Genomic DNA, 17505 nt, shown 5'->3' on the forward strand with positions numbered 1-17505 from the left:
TGTTCATTTAATGCTATCTTTATTACTCTGTGCCAGTCAAACTATCTGATCCAACAGCTTTATCTTTCAAGGACCACATTATGCAATCTATTTTGCTACTCAGCTCCTCATGTGCCTCTTTGCTGAGCCAGAAGCGACAGATTTGACGCAGGCACATATTTGTGGAAAGCATTGGTCTTATTCATATTTTCTTTGAGCACATGTCAGCAAACACTGTTTTTATACCGTCCAGTCTTAATCTTAAAGCCGTGTTGCATTCCAGATCGCCCGAAAGCCTTCCGAATGTCTCAAGAGTTTTGGTAAGCCTTGCTTCGACATTCTTTTCCGCTTCGTTGATTTTTCTGATAAGGTTCCGAATTAGTATTAGCCAATTTATGTTAGTACTAACGTACGCAATGCATAACCGGGCAGAAAGACCTACTGAGCTGTTTGTTACAAGCATATTAGTAAAATATTACGGACCCTGTAAAATGTTTATAACATATTGTACGCGAATAAATTGGAGTATTTAATACAGCGTGTTATGACTTGTAAAATGAAACAAAAAAAGTTCGATTGAAGTTTAGCTAAATCATTCATATCGATTGAAATATATCGAATATTTTCTTTACAAATTTTAATATCTATGAATGATTAAAGTAAATACTATATTAATTCACATTCTCTTTTTAATCACGATTTGTAAATGGAGGAGCTATTTAGGTGCATATCTCGACACCGTTGGTTCTACTCCTGCCAAGGTGACTGTCTTTTATTCTTCCGACGTAAGAAAAAAGACTTTGACTATACCTCTCCTCCAAAATTTGAATCCTTATGTTTAAATAAGAAATTACTGTTAATTACTATCGAAAAATATAATCGAATATATCGTTCCTTCTAATTTATTGATACTTTGCTTTATCGATCATGGAATGATAAAAGATAAAAAATCAACCTCAGAATAATAAATTATAAAACTGAACTCAGAACAGACCTGATGTTATTAAGTGCGATAAAGAATTTCTTTCGCCCCCCGACTGATTTTGTCAGTCCATTGCACACTCCGTTTTTAATAAATAAAACCGACAAAAAGTTACGCTATATTTAAATTATCTTGAACTCGAGCGCTTGTTTCTGCATGAATGGATACTTGTCAAACCAGCAGACGAAATGAGGGAGGCCTCAATGTGGCCGTGCGATATGATTAAAATAACCAAATTTATGAAAACTAATTTTTTAAATTACGATTTTAAAATGAATCCCTCCCTTGGCTATCTGAATAACAATATCCACTGCGTGGGTGCTCGTTGGACCAGCATATGAAATAAGGACGACTTCAATGTAATCTCTCGACGTATTAGAAATAACACTGGTCCAACCTCCCACACACCCTCACTCCAACCCCAAAATTTCACTTTTTAAAAGTCATCTCCTTCGCTGGCTTTCGGCTTAATGAGTAGAAATAAGTAACTTATTGGCACAGTTGTTCTTGCTACCGAACCAAACTTTCCCGAAACATTTAGTAAATTTCATCACCTCTTTATTAATGAGAAGGCAAAATAAGGCTTGCGTCCATATGATTCTGTAACTTCGCCATAGTGTTGAGCAAGTTTTAAAATGTTCCAAATCATCTCTGAAACCAACACGAAAAACATTGTTTAACCCTTCAAACCTAATGTGAATCTAATGTGAATTTTTTAAATTAAAAATTCGTTATGTTTCTCAATAGATGCATCTTCACGGATTTTAGTAGACTTGCAACTGCTTCCACTTCCCAGCCAAAAATGTTCCCTACAACTTGGTTCATTTCTATAAAAGTGAAATGCGAAAAGTTTGTTTGTCTCATTTTGGGATTAGAACGGGTTAAGGGGCACTAGATGGGGGTCGGATTGGCTCCAAAATTTACAGAGACATGTAAAAAGAGGCGAAGAAGTGAGTGGACTAAGTTAGAAACCCCCATCTCAAAAGCTGTAGTTACTAGGACAACAAAACACACACTTTCAGAAGTGTTTGTCGTTTCTCTTTCGGATATCACCCTCTCTTCCTCGATCTCTCTCTTTCCTCCCTTCCCTCTATTTCTCTCTATGATAACGTTTGACAGCTTCGCCGTCTCTCTATCACTCTTTCTCCCACCACCTCTCTGACTGTACGTCTGTCTTATCTACAGAGAGAAAGCGTTGACAGCCGCAAAAGTTTAAATATTCCCGCTTTGGCGAACCGCTATGTTATTTTATCGATCACGTTCGGCGATCCGCTAAGTTATTTTATCGATCACGTTTGGCGAACCGCTAAGTTATTTTATTGATCTCCTTTGGCGAACCGCTATGTTATTTTATCGATCACGTTTGGCGAACCGCTAATTTATTTTATCGATATCCTTTGGCGAACCGCTAAGTTATTTTATCGATCTTCTTTCGCGAACCGCTGTATTATTTTATCTATCATTTTTGGTGAAACGCTAAGTTATTTTATCGATCTCCTTTGGCAAACCGTTAAGTTATTTTATCGATCTCCTTTGGCGAACCGCTAAGTCATTTTATCGATCTTCGGTGACGAATCGATAGCTTATTTTATTGATTATGTTTGCCGAACAGCTACGCTATTCATCGATCGCGTTTGATGAACCGTTATGTTATTTTATCGATCTCGATTGGCGAACCACTAATTCATATCAACGACCTTCTTTGGCGAACCGCTAGGTTATTTTATCGATCACTTTTGGTGAACCGCTAGAGTATTTTATCGATTACGTTCGTCGAACCGCTATATTATTTTATCGATCAGGTTTGGCGAACCGCTAAGTTATTTTATCGATCAAATTTGGCGAACCGTTGAGTTATTTTATCGATTACGTTCGGCGAACCGCTATATTATTTTATCGAGCACGTTTGGCGAACCGCTATGTTATTTTATCGATCTCATTTGGCGAACTACTAGTTATTTTATCGAACTTCTTGACGAACCTCTAGATTTGGCGAGCCTCTAAGTTATTATATCCATCTCCTTTGGTGAGGCGCTAAGTTATTTCATCGATCTCCTTTGGTGAACCGCCAAGTTACTTTATCGATCACCTTTGGCGAACCGCTATATTATTTTATCGAAGGCCTTTGGCGAGAAGCTAAGTTATTTTATCGATCACGTTTCGCGAGCCGCTAAGTTATTTCATCGATCTCGTTTGATGAACCGCTATATTATTTTATCGATCACGTTTGGCGAACCGCTATGTTATTTTATCGATCTTCTTTGCTGAACCGCTAAATTATTCCATCGAACACGATTGGCGAACCGCTGTGTTATTTTATCGAACACGTTTTGCGAACCGCTAAGTTATTTTATCAATCTTATTTACCGAACCGCTTAGTTATTTTATCAATCTTATTTACCGAACCGCTAAGTTATTTTATCGAAAGTTATTTTAAATTGGACACCTTGTGCCCGATTTCAATCTAATTTTCAACATGGTAAAGTAGAAGCGGATTAGTAATTTAAGCGCGGAAACCTAAGTTTTTTATAAATGGTGGAGAGATATATAGAGAAAGATAGAGAGTAAGAGAAAGCGAGGGAGAGTTCGAGAGAAAGGAAGAGTAAGAGAGTGGGAAAGTGAAAGAGAAAGGAGAGATAAATAAAGAGGGAGAATGTGGCGATAAGAAACAGATAAGTGTGGCAATAAAGAAACAGATAAGAAACAGAAAGGAAGCAACAGAAAGTAACAACCACACCCTTACCCGCGCGTAGAGTGGGTCACCTTAAGCTAGTCTTCAATTATAATTCTATTCACGTCTAAGATATATTCTTATCTACTCTAGGTACAAGGCCCGAAATTTTTGAGGAGATGGGGGCAGTCGATTAGATTGACCCCAGTACGCAATTGATACTTAATTTATCGACCCCGAAAGGATGAAAGGCAAAGTCGACCTCGGTGGAATTGAACTCAGAACGCAAAGACAGACGAAATAGCACTAAGCATTTCACCCGGTGCGCTAACGTTTCTGCCAGCTCGCCGCCTTACATCTACGATATATCATAGCAGTGTTGCTCACACGGGAGGGGAGCATTATCATGTCTGCTTTGAAAATTGTCATGTTTAAAAAAAATTTAAGATTGCTTGAAACATTTAAAACTTATTTATCCACCGACAATGAGGAGACAGACGATGTAATCAAATGTTCCTTAAGAATGTAAACATAATCAGACGACTTTTGCGTTAAACTGGTTAACTCATGGATACAGCTTTCTGACATCATTTTATTTATCTGCTGCTGCTGCTGCTGCTGCTGCTGCTTATTGGTATCTTTTACTTTTATTTCAGGTACCATCATCATATATATATATATCACCATCATCATATATATATATATATATATATATTATATATATATATATATACCAATTAAGGACTGAACACGAAAAGTGGACAGTCAACATGCTAGATATAGACGTCAAATCGCCATTCTCCACAAAAGATTATGTTCTCAAATCAAACTCAGCACAAACCCAAGCAATAAACAAGACTGGTTTTTACGGGTCTCAACGCGCCAAAGTAAAGGCATTTGAAAGATACATTCGAATGTAATAGGTTGAACTCCACGCACGCGATACTCCGGTATCGTTTTTGCGTCTAGTCCAGTAAATTGCATTTATATCGGGCCATGCTGATGAGGGCTACAGGTATCCTTGCGGATAATAATAGCCGAAACTGATCAGTACATGGATAAGTATTTTATTTCGTATATTTTCACTTGTTTATTGCTTGAGTTTGTGCTGAGTTTGATTTGAGAACATAATCTTTTGTGGAGAATGGCGATTTGACGTCTATATCTAGCATGTTGACTGTCCACTTTTCGTGTTCAGTCCTTAATTGGTATATGTAAATATTTTAATCTTCGGATTTTTTTAATATGCTAGACCACTGGTTTTAATTGATAAATATTGATTTCTACCCTTAATTAATTTTATATATATATATATACATCTAATATACGATAAAATTTTTCGAAAAAACTTCTATCAATGGCCTGCATATTAAAGAATACCTTTAGAGGCTAAATTTATAAACAACTTATAAACAAGGGCAAAAGAAAAAAATTTTCTAATGCCAAATATGCCGAAAATAGACAAATCGTCAATAACCATATAATTTATCACTATAAACACGCGTCCCGAAGTAAGCCGACAGAAATTTCTAAAAAATTCCGTTATTATCGTATCGGTCTTAATTTCAGAATTAATTCATAAGAATTTTCTCCTCGTCAGCGATAAACACAGTAAGCAACAAATGAAATACTTACTTATACTTCTTCCATGGGTATAAGTAAGTATTTCATTTATTTCTTATTATGCTCTAAACTAAATTGTCTGGAGCTCAACCACGGATTTACAATATAGAATTATGATGAACCATAACCTTAGACACTGTCATAAAAATACTTGGGGTCCTTTACTAATTTAAACAATACTGTTAGCCTCGTGTGTCAACAGAGAGCTTATGAATTATTTTGCCCGGATTGATCATCCCTCGCTATTAGCCATATATATATATATATATATATATATATATATATATATTATATTATATATATAGTAAAGTCTTTTTGCCAACATAATGTGGCAGTCCTGGGTGGGACGAATATACTGTTTATTTAACCCCAGGAAACGTCGTTTCCAGCTGGCTATCGACACATATCTGTGCCATTATATTTTCGAACAGGGGAGCTCAGCACCCCCATCCAGCACAAAGCAACATCTGTGGACCGTTTCTGGGTTATTGTTCTTTCTCAGCACTGATAGCCGCTTGGCTAGACGGCGCTGCTGAATTGTACACACACATACACACACAACACACACACACACACACACACACACACACACACATGTATGTATGTAAGTAGTATACATCGGAGATGTACTTGCATTTTATGTGTTTCGATCTGATACCGTGTGTTGAAACCAAAACGATTGCAGCGTGAAAGACCGAAGTTAGTCATTGAGAAACACAAAGTCTGCTAATTTCACTTTACAGCTTGTAACATCATGTCAAAATTTTCATTGCTTGAAACTGCATCCTGGTCACTGAGAAACGTGTACTGCATCTAAAAATCTTCGATTATATTGTTAATGTTTCCTTAACTGTCGTTTTTGCTTTTGTTGGAATAAATCGGTCGTTCTAGTTGGGTGTTCATTATTAGTTATATATATATATATATATATATATATATATATATATATAATTATATATTATATATATATATATATATATATATAGTATATATATATATATAGTATGTATGTATGTATGTGTATGTAGGTATGTATGTATGTATGTATGTATGTATGTATGTATGTATAGAGGCGCATGCATGTCTGTGAAATAAAAAAGCTTGCTTCCCACTCACATGGTTCCGGGTTCACTAGTCATTATAGGTACGTTACTGATAGGTTTACTCGGGCAAATGTCTTCTACTATAGCATCGGCCGACCAAAGCCTTGTGAGTGGATTTGATAGACATAAAATGAAAGAATCCGTCATATATATATATATATATATTTAATAACTGACATAATTCCCATCACTATTACACAGGGATAGGAACAAATAGATATGAAACTCATAGGTCTAATTTCTCTGCTCTTTCTTAAGTTCTTATTTTTCTGCACTGATGAGTACTTTGATATTTGCAAATTCTGAAAAGGAATTTATATCTATGTATGAAATAATCGTATGCATGAATAAACTTCTTACAACTTTTTAGCATCTTACCTCCCTCGTTTTTGATAAATATGATTAAATTTATAGAACTTTATTCTATTAATTAATCATACACTTAATATATATATATATATATATATATTATATATATAATATATAATATATATATTATATATATATTATATATATTGATAGAAATGGTAAGACAACAAAAGAATGAAAGAGACCTCGATATTATGTAAATAGAGGAATTTATCTGTAAATATAATATGTGACAATTATTCGGTAGCCATGATAAAACTCCGCTCCGACATCCGAAACTCGGAGTTTTATCATGGCTACCGAATATTTGTCACATATTATATTTACAGATAAATTCCTCTATTTACATAATATCGAGGTCTCTTTCATTCTTTTGTTGTCTTACCATTTCTATCAATATATATATATATATATATATATATATATCTTTTAAATTCGTTTATGGTGTGTGTGTTTGTGTTCCTCCCCACGCCGTCGCTTGACAACTGATGCTGGTGTGTTTATGCGCCGTAACTTGGCGATTCGGCAAAAAAGACCGATAGAATAAGTACTAAAACCCTTTAAGGCGGTACTCCAGCATGACCACAGTCAAATGGCTGAAACAAAAAGAAAAAAGAATATTTATTTAGCTGTCTTTCGTATATTCCTTCTTCTCTGGTTGATATTCTCTTCTTTTGGAATCTTTTTTTGGCGAATACAATGTGAGTCGGGTGACAAGGTTTCTAGGAGTAGTCTTCTGGACAGGGCAAGTTTGGGTGGTAGTATTAGTACTAATAATAGTAGCAGTAGTTGTTGATTCGATGCCATTCAAACTGATTGTCCAAAGCATTTTCCTAAGTTTGTCTTGAATGCTCGTGCTTGTTTTCAGACTTGCAGCTAGCCCTTGTTTCGTACGTTCCGACTAATATAAAGCTTCCCTTCCATAAGTCCCAAGTAGTTCTAGTGGTTGAAAAAAAAACTGGAATGTATGTCATATAAAGTGCATGGACGTCGTGAAAGTATTTCCTTTGTATCATACGTGATACAAAAGACAAGCAAAGTTTAAGCAATTCTCGGTGCCAGGCTTCAGTAAAATGCATTTCTTCCAGCTCACTTTCAACTGTTCCACGCTCGTCGAGTGGTTTTTGACCGCCCAAGAGTTTTTTTTTTTTTTTACTTTGCAGTTGATGTTCATTTAATGCTATCTTTATTACTCTGTGCCAGTCAAACTATCTGATCCAACAGCTTTATCTTTCAAGGACCACATTACTGCAATCTATTTTGCTACTCAGCTCCTCATGTGCCTCTTTGCTGAGCCAGAAGCGACAGATTTGACGCAGGCACATATTTGTGGAAAGCATTGGTCTTATTCATATTTTCTTTGAGCACATGTCAGCAAACACTGTTTTTATACCGTCCAGTCTTAATCTTAAAGCCGTGTTGCATTCCAGATCGCCCGAAAGCCTTCCGAATGTCTCAAGAGTTTTGGTAAGCCTTGCTTCGACATTCTTTTCCGCTTCGTTGATTTTTCTGATAAGGTTCCGAATTAGTATTAGCCAATTTATGTTAGTACTAACGTACGCAATGCATAACCGGGCAGAAAGACCTACTGAGCTGTTTGTTACAAGCATATTAGTAAAATATTACGGACCCTGTAAAATGTTTATAACATATTGTACGCGAATAAATTGGAGTATTTAATACAGCGTGTTATGTATGTATGTATGTATGTATGTATGTATGTATGTATGCATGCATATATATACATACATATATATATATATGTATGTATATATATACACACACATATATATGATATATATATATATATATATATAATATATATATATATATATATATATTTATTTATTTTATAGAAGGAGCTTCTACAGGACTAGAACTGTTTCATTCAGAAGAAATCATCAGGAAGCCTGATGATTTCTTCTGAATGAAACAGTTCTAGTCCTGTAGAAGCTCCTTCTATAAAATAAATAATTTACTCTGCTATGTATTGAGTACCTTATTTACTGTGGTTAACCCCGACTCAACCCGGGACCTACATATATATATATTATATATATATATATAATATATATATATATATATATATTATATATATATATATATATATATATAATATATATATACATACATATAAACATACACATACACTCACCGACATGCACGTACATAACCCGGACATAACCTGGTACTCCCTTATTCCAGCTGTTACACGTGTCTCAGTGTTCGGCAACACATGACGTCACACTCCAATGTGTTTTTTCTGATTGAGTGACGATGTTTTTGCTCCATGCTGGCCCTATAAGTTGCGTCTGTAGTGTGACGTCATGTGCTGCCGAATGCTGAAACATATGTAACAATTGGAATAAAGGAGTACTAAGTTATGCCCACGTATACATACAAACATACATAAAGTCTATATTTTAATTTTCTTTTTTTCTCTATAGACCTTCAAGCCAGTTCCCTTCGAAATACTCCCAGTTACCTGATATCAATGGACCGTCAAGCAGCAACCCAACCAATCAGTTGATACCTTATGCTGGCAACGCTGGTGCTTCACCGTTTCAATCCACATCTAACGAGATGGAAACACACGGCTCAAATGAACGTTTTCGTAGTATGGAAGCCCGGCTTAATATTTCTGAGAAATCTTGCCGGGCTCTCCTCGAGGAAATGGTCCGTCTTCAGAATGACTTGAAATCTTCAGTTCGGAGGAGTGAAGAAGTGATTCACGAACAGGCATTATCCCGGCAGCAGATAGATGCCCTTGTGAGAAAAAACATAGACAGCTTAATGCATCTGAGTTCAAGAATTCAAAGACTGGAGCAAAAAATTCAACAAGATGAAATTGCTCTCAACATGCTGAAAAATCAAGCCCAAAATTTAGAGCAAATTGCCAAAGGAAGTCAGCAGGATTTATTTGGTAAAAAAGATATGCATATGACAAAGTAAGAAATATTCACATATCTAAGTGTTGTGGGTATGTATGGCAGCGTATTTGTGTGTGTGGTAGTGTGTTTGGAAGCGTGTTTCAGTGCGTGTTAGAATATTTACGAAAATATGAACACATTCCTAATACAACACTAGCCATACGGAAGCAACTATTATTTCCAAGTTACTTCTGTCAGTGTCTATAACTCCAGATGTTTCAATGGGTTGTTTTATCCTATCAACATTTTAGTGTATTTCAAACATATTTAGATACACTAACGGATTTGGGAAAATTTATGATAATAATGTGGACCATTTACAATTGCATTTTTATCAATTATTTGAACGGAGGATAGTCGTAATATCCATTTTTCAGATAGCACAAGAATGTGAACAAGTAAACTAACGTATTTGGACTTTGATTAACTCTAGGCTTAGTGGAAAAGACTAAGGTTTATTGCAATGAGTCCAAGGTTGAATTCAGTTAAAAAATATTAACACCAATGAGAAAAGGTGTGTTGAGGTTTGGGTTAAGACGTAATAGTCCATAGTAGTTCAGAAATTCTGAGACCGTTGTGGTAAGGTAGCAACATGTTAGATAATAAAATAATTTATTGTGAGTGTCTGTCACAGGGATATTACCTCTAGCTTAGGTAATGGGGGTGGTTTAAAAGCTTATGAATCAGAGTTGTGCGGGTCAATCCAATTGCTGAAGAGGTGACGTCATAAAATGTATTCTAGATTCTTTGATTTAGAGCAAGTATTGATTGTAGGTTCCTGGTCTTCAAAAATGTTATTAAGTAATTTATAGTTTGAACGTAGCTTAGTTTCTATGCTAATCATTTATTTTAGATCATATCTTATTATTTTCTCTTGGGAAAATGGGTCGGATGACGATGGAAAATAATGCGCTAAACTTTTAGCAACAGAGTCCATCTAACTTTAAATAGGCACCGTTGATAGTTACACTTCAAAACTATGATGCTATGTTAGAATGTAGTTCAGAATTTTGATCTCTCTGAAGCTTGTTTGTATGTTTAAGAAGTTCGCTTTGCAACTTCATAGTTCCGGTTATGGTTCTGGCTACGATCTCGTAGCCTAGGGTTCTCATGCCGAGTGTGTGAAACTTGGCCGACATAAATTTTGAGAAAGTCAAATGAAGGGACAGTTTCTGTTATTAGGTAGCGGACTTAATCTGTCATCTCGATGTAACCCACCGCCTTGTCTTTATATGCCTTTAGTAGAGTTCACCCTTCTGAATATTGAAGTGGGGTTTCCGATCCAAGGATAACTTTCTTCTATTCCATCTTCACCTGTTCTGAAAGCCCAAAAAGACATGTACGCTACCTTTCTTCCTCTGGCTTAGCCATAAAATAAAATAAAATAAAAAATGAATGACAAACAAATTAACTCCATAACAATCAACCATCTTTCCAAGTGGAAGAGTCTTAATCACTTTGTACCTTCAACACACAGATAAGTCCTAGGCCTTTTGAATCCAAATTTGCATAGATAAAAGGTTCATTAAATGTAATATATGTGTGTGCGTGTGTATGTGTACATTTACATATATACATATACACATACATGCATATATATATATATATTATATATATATATATACATATATATATATATATATATATATATATACATATATATATATGCATGTATGTGTATATGTATATTTATATATATATATATATATATATAATATATATATATATATATATATAATATATATATATATACATACATACACGCACATATGTATGTATGTATGTACGTACGTATGTATGCATGTATATGTGTGTGTGTGTGTATGTATGTATGTATGTATGTATGTATGTAAATGGTGTACAAGTAACGTTGTCAAATAAATCGTTAGATGTAATTACAAAATGTATGTATTCAGGTCTACACGTAAATCACTCAATAACTGGTTAATGGTGGCTCTGACAATACTATCTTATTATTATGACACGCAAAGGAACATGTTTGGGCTCTTTTAAGAACAGAAAGCCAAAGACTACTTTTGGTTCATCATTGATCAATTTCTTCTAATTAAACACAGAAATGAAAAGTGATTCAGTGCTGAATTAGAATAGTTAACCCATTTAGATACTTTCTATTTTTTCTATTTTTTTTTTCTACTATGCCAACATTTTTGATTTTCAGAAAATAGGGAATATTAATTTGAAAATATAGGTACAACAAAGAGGCAGACATTAGAAAAAAAAAACATATTATTATATAACTTGGTATTTATTAATCATAAAAGAATTCCAAGTTTATTGTAAGGGAATTCGTAAGCCTCAAATATCATCTCTTTTAGTGTCAAGCTTACAGTAACAGTGATCCACTTTCCAAAATTTTGCATCAAATCAAAAGTCAGATAGGATTGTATTACAATAATAGTGTATCCATGTCATCAAAAACGATAATACTTTATTAATTATTATTTCTAGAACAGGCACGAGTTCAGCAGTTTGTAGACAGTCATTTAAATCGATTCTGGTATATGGCTTGTACTCATATCTTTTATCGACCCCCGAGAAGATGAAGGAAAAAGTTGACCTCGGTGAAATATGAACTCAGAAAGGATAGAGTCAAAGCAGATATTGGTTTCAAATTTTCGTACAAGGCCAGCAATTTTGCAGGAGGGGCTAAGTCGATTATATCGACCCCCAATACTCAACTGGCACTTACTTTATTGACCCCGAAAGAATGAAAGGCAAAGTCGACCTTGGTAGAATTTGAACTCAGAATGTAAGGACGGACAAAATGCCACTACTCATTTTGCCTGGCTTGTTAACGATTCTGCCAGCTCGCCGCTTTAGTCAGAACAAATATTGCAAGGAATTTTGTCTATTGTTTCAGTCATTCTGTCAATCTACCGTTCTGCAACAGTTTAATTATGAAAATTATAAAGGACTAGGCATCCGTTCAAAATGATGGATGAAACCAGGGATGAATTTCGTAGCAAATAACGACTATGCTTTATATTTAATTGTAAAATATTTCATTTTGGTCTTAACCAAAAGGTTATGTCCGATAATTCGAAAATATGGAAGTGCATATCACCTGCCAAAAGTTATGAGTCAGGATGGTACACATGAATATTGACTGTTCAGTCGTCAAAAATCTTATAATAATTCTGCTTGTTCATACGTTACTTAGCCCGTCCGTAACGTTTTCACGCGATTAGTTGCAGAGAAAGGCGAAGAGCGAGAGAAAAAGAGGGAGAAAGAAAAGAGAGAGGGAGAAAAAAGGAGAGAGAGAAAGCAGGAGAGAGAAGTGTTCATGACGTGAGGTAGAGGGAACGTAATTGTAATGCTATCACGTGATTAGTTAAAGGGAAAGAGAAAACAAGAGGAAGAAAAGAAAAAGGAGAGAGAAAAAGAAGATAAGGCGAAAAGTGAGACAGTAAGGGAGAAAGAAAAAGAGGGAGAGAGAAAAAGATGGAAGAGAAAAAGAGGGAGAGATAAGCGTCTATGACGTGAGGTAGGGGGAACGTAATATCACTGCATGATTAAAAAGTTAGTTGAGGGTAGTTATATAGAGAAGAGTTGGAAATATAATTTTAGAGGTTAAAGAAAGGCACGGAGAGAAGGAGAGAGAAAGAAAGAGAGAGAGAGAGAAAGAGAGAGGGAAAGGGAGAGAGAGAAGAGGGAAAGAGTGGAAAATGAGAGAGAGAGAGAGATGGTGGTGGCGGCGGTAAATGGGGAAATTTTAATAGATAGATAGATAGATAGATAGATAGATAGATAGAAAAAAATACTTCTAAAACGATTTTTATTTCATTTAATGTTTCATTAAAAAGAGGTTGCCAAGGTTGTCGGCAAAATATAGGCAATGGTTCTGCATTTTTTTAGAGAATTTTATCATGGATTATGCAACAGAATAAATTTGGAAACATTGCATACTTTATACATTAATACTATGCCAGCCAAACCCATTTTGCACCATATTTTATTTTGTACCAGTGGTCTAATTTTGTTACGAAGTATGCATTTTTTCTGGTGGGAAGGTTCAATTTTTTGAAACTATATATATATATGTTTCTAGTTTACTATACGAGGCGGTGTTGACTTTGGGTAAAAGAAAATACAGAGAATCAGTTAATTAGGATTTTATTCAGTATATGACCCTCTCAGATTCACACACTTATTGCAGCGGTCCTTCAGTTTTCCTAAGCCCTGTAAAAACTCAGAAGGTTGGGTTTTCAACCAGGCCTTTCGCGACATCCATTGGAACGTCTTTAGCACCCTTTCGTATAAACTACCACATTGATTTGCGGCATAAATTTCACCGGTGGTTCTCGCGGTACTTAACGAGTATTATATTCATTCTGGGCGAAGGTAAAGAATACGTACACCTGGTGATTAGGATTAGAGTTGGGGTTTCACGGTTAGGGTTTAGGATTAGGGTTTGGGTTTAGGGTTTTTTGTTACGCCGAAAACCGGTGGTGTACGTATTCTTTACCTCCGCCTCATTCTGTACCGCGGGAGTCACTGGTGATATACACAGTTGGCAAAGTGTTAAATAAAACAGTCCCGATCCTGTTTGGTTTTATCATCAAATCACTCATTTTCTTTTATCTGTTCATTGATCTATTAATTTATCATATTTAACTTTTGTTTGAAACATGTCTGGCTAGAATTCAAGAACTTCAAATGGAGTTGGAATCTGTGATCCAGGAAAAGAAACAATTAGAAATGCTAATGACCGAACTTTCTGGAAATCTTCGTCAGGTGACTTCCAGGATCGATTCTCAACATTCAAAACTCTCAAATACTATTAGTGAAGTTATAATGACAACAAAACGATTGGAAAATGAACAGAGAGTGGCTGTACGTATCAAAGCTCTTGTTTGTTTGTTTATATATATATGTATATATTTTATTCATTCTCCTCTCGAAAAATAATTCAAATGTTTTCCTTAGTGTTGTATATAACAAACAACTTTCGTATAATGTTTTAAGAAATAGGCATATACTTGAATGAGACATTAAATTAACAATCACAAGATAGTAGGTAAATTCGAAAATTATTGTACTATATTAACTGCTTTTATATTTTCTTTCGGCATTTTTCTTTTTTTTTTTTCGTAATAATTTTAAATACAAAGTTAAGGCGGCGAGCCGGCAGAAGAGTTAGCTTGCCGAGGAAAACGCTTAGCGGCATTTCGTCCATCTACACGTTCTAAGTTCAAATTCCGCCGACGTCGACTTTGCCTCTCATCCTGTTGAAGTCGATAAAACATGCACCAGTTGAACACAGGTTGATGTAATCGACGGCGGAGGTAAAGAATACGCCCGTTTTCGGTGTAACTCTAACCCTAGCCCTAAAGACTGGGTGTGCATATTCTTTACCTTTTGCCGATTAACTATATATATATATGGATTAACTATATATATATATATATATACATAGTTGTAATAATGAAGTCAAACCAAATAGTAATATTTTGAAATAATTTAATACGTATGTTTCAGGTTTGCAACATATGATAAAAAATGCATCCATTACGTAGATCTTCTTCAGTTAAAGCATTTCAAAAATTATGCAAACTCAAAATCTACGTATTAAATGATTTCAGAATATCGCTATTTGGTTTGACTTAGTTATTACAACTAATACGATTCGATGCTAATACAAACTGGCCAGTCTTGACTCTGCTTATGCAGATATTCTAACAATGATTTAAAGTAGTTCATTACATTTGATGTGAGTTGAAAATTTTGGTATCATGCACTGCTTCTTAGCATAACTCAATATGCATACATATCCCCCACACACACACACACATTTGCATACATTATTTATTTCTGTATAATGATGACCATTTTGAAGTCTTCAATATTTTATCTGGTACTGTGGGAAACGTGGTTATTTATTATATCATTTATCATTTCATTCTTACAGCAAGATGCTTTGAAAAAGTCTCTCCAAAACAGAACAGATCCTGCCTCAACTTACCTAAGAGACCAAATTGAATCAAGGCGAGTCTAGAGTTTCTTTATTTTAAACCATTTTTTGTTTCTTTAAGATTTGATTCAACTGTGCAACTTCTGTCCACAAAATGGAAAAACAAACTGATCTATATGTCATTTCATATTTGGGAAATTATCAGGAGGAAGTACTATGTGTAATGGATTTTGAAAGGCTTTTAAAAGCTGTTTCACACATGAAATACAACTGAGTTGTATGTATTTTAAATGAGTAGGCATATAACCCTCATATTTAGTGGAGTTGAATTTATTATAGTAGTGATGAAATATGACTTAGGAAAACAACCCAGCTTAGTAGTGATTATTCACCGAGTGTTAGTATTGGTTTTCCTTTCAAAATGAAGAATTATCTCAGATTCAGTCTGGAATGGGTACCTGTAAATGATACTATTTAGTCTTAGAGTAGTATATATTTACAGTTTGTAAAGAACTGAGTGTGCATATCTGTCTTATGTAATGAGTTGAGTGCTAGATATTGGTCTAAAACTGCATGCAGGATAATAATAGCTGAGAAATAAGCAGGGCTTCAAGAAGATCTGTGAACTAGACGATTAAATAACCTGTGAATCAGAAATTTAGAAATGATCAAGAAACAAATTTAATTTACATTGGTTGACTTCAAAATTGTCAGTGACAAAGTACAGAGAGAATCAATGTGGACTATCATAAAATTCACCGCACCTAATTGAATTACTGTGTAAACTATATAAAATAAGTACTTGTGTTGTTAAGAACAACAATGACTTCAAACAATCACCAGAATTAAACAGGGCTGCCTATTCTCACTGAACACTTCAAGACAGATGCTCTGGTGAATTTTGAATTCACAGTGAACATTGGCTGAAGAATGACCCTCAGTTTTGCAGACGACATTGGTTTGTTAGATGATTCTAAAAACAAATTTTCTGATATCATGAGCAGGCTAGATATTGTTGCAAGTAAATATGGTATGAGAAATCAACGATAAAAAAAAGTCAGGTCATAGTGACAGGAGAACAACACGCAGAGCAAACAATGATACCAACTTATACACAGTTCAAATCAATTACATGCAACTGGAATCAATAGACACATCTGCTTATTTGCTCTCTCAAATCAACGAAGATTTAACATCAGAATTGCAGTGGCAATGGCATAGTTAGCAAAGATTAATATGATGATTTGGCAGCAAGAACATTGCAACAAATGACAAGCCAAAACTAATACAATCTTAAATAACTGCAGTTGTATTGTATGAATGTAGGACATGGATACACTAAACGAAAACTTTGAGATGAAATTGTCAGCATTTGAAATTAGATGCTTTTGCTTTCACAAAATTCTTAGTTTTACTTGAGAAACATTACTGGACCAACCTGTCAGTCTTAGATCAATTCAATGCATCTAAAGCGGTATTGTATGTATATGGAAAAATGTATTGAAGACAGATCTGTTAAATGAATTCAAGATGGATAATAATAAATGAATTCAGAGACAAATTACAATAGACTGCAAGAAAACATTTATTACAACTGCAGAAACTTTATAAAGTAAACTGGTAAGGCATTTCAGGTGTTTAAACATTATAATTATTTAAATGTTTATCAAAATGTAGAATAGAGGTTAAAAAAACCTGAATACAGTGTCACAATAATTCTGGTTACTTCTGTTCAGAGGTTGATAGAAATGCTAAGCTTAACTTCAAAGATTCTGGCTTGAAATTTGTTCAGGCTGCGACCTGAAATTCAATTGTTTTCACGTCAAGCTCCCTGGTTGCTCGTAGCAAAAACTCACCTCTTTGGGGACTTAATGAGCCAGAACTTCCCATTTTAAAATTGACAAACAGACACCAGG

The 17505-nt window shown here is 34.8% G+C and overlaps 1 protein-coding gene across 5 annotated transcripts in view; it reads left to right on the forward strand.

The window, feature by feature from the left end:
* The window catches only part of LOC115213340 (coiled-coil domain-containing protein 154-like), a 182276-nt gene that overhangs the window by 95753 nt on the left and 69018 nt on the right, over nt 1-17505 (forward strand). For all 5 annotated transcript variants that reach the window (XM_036504289.1, XM_036504290.1, XM_036504291.1 and 2 more), the window contains exons 2-4: nt 9175-9675; nt 14319-14511; nt 15587-15663. In XM_036504289.1, the coding sequence (XP_036360182.1) occupies nt 9175-9675; nt 14319-14511; nt 15587-15663 (771 nt within the window). The remainder of the gene's footprint in view (nt 1-9174; nt 9676-14318; nt 14512-15586; nt 15664-17505) is intronic.

Source organism: Octopus sinensis, linkage group LG6 (genome assembly GCF_006345805.1).
Source record: "Octopus sinensis linkage group LG6, ASM634580v1, whole genome shotgun sequence".
Lineage (NCBI taxonomy): Eukaryota > Metazoa > Mollusca > Cephalopoda > Octopoda > Octopodidae > Octopus > Octopus sinensis.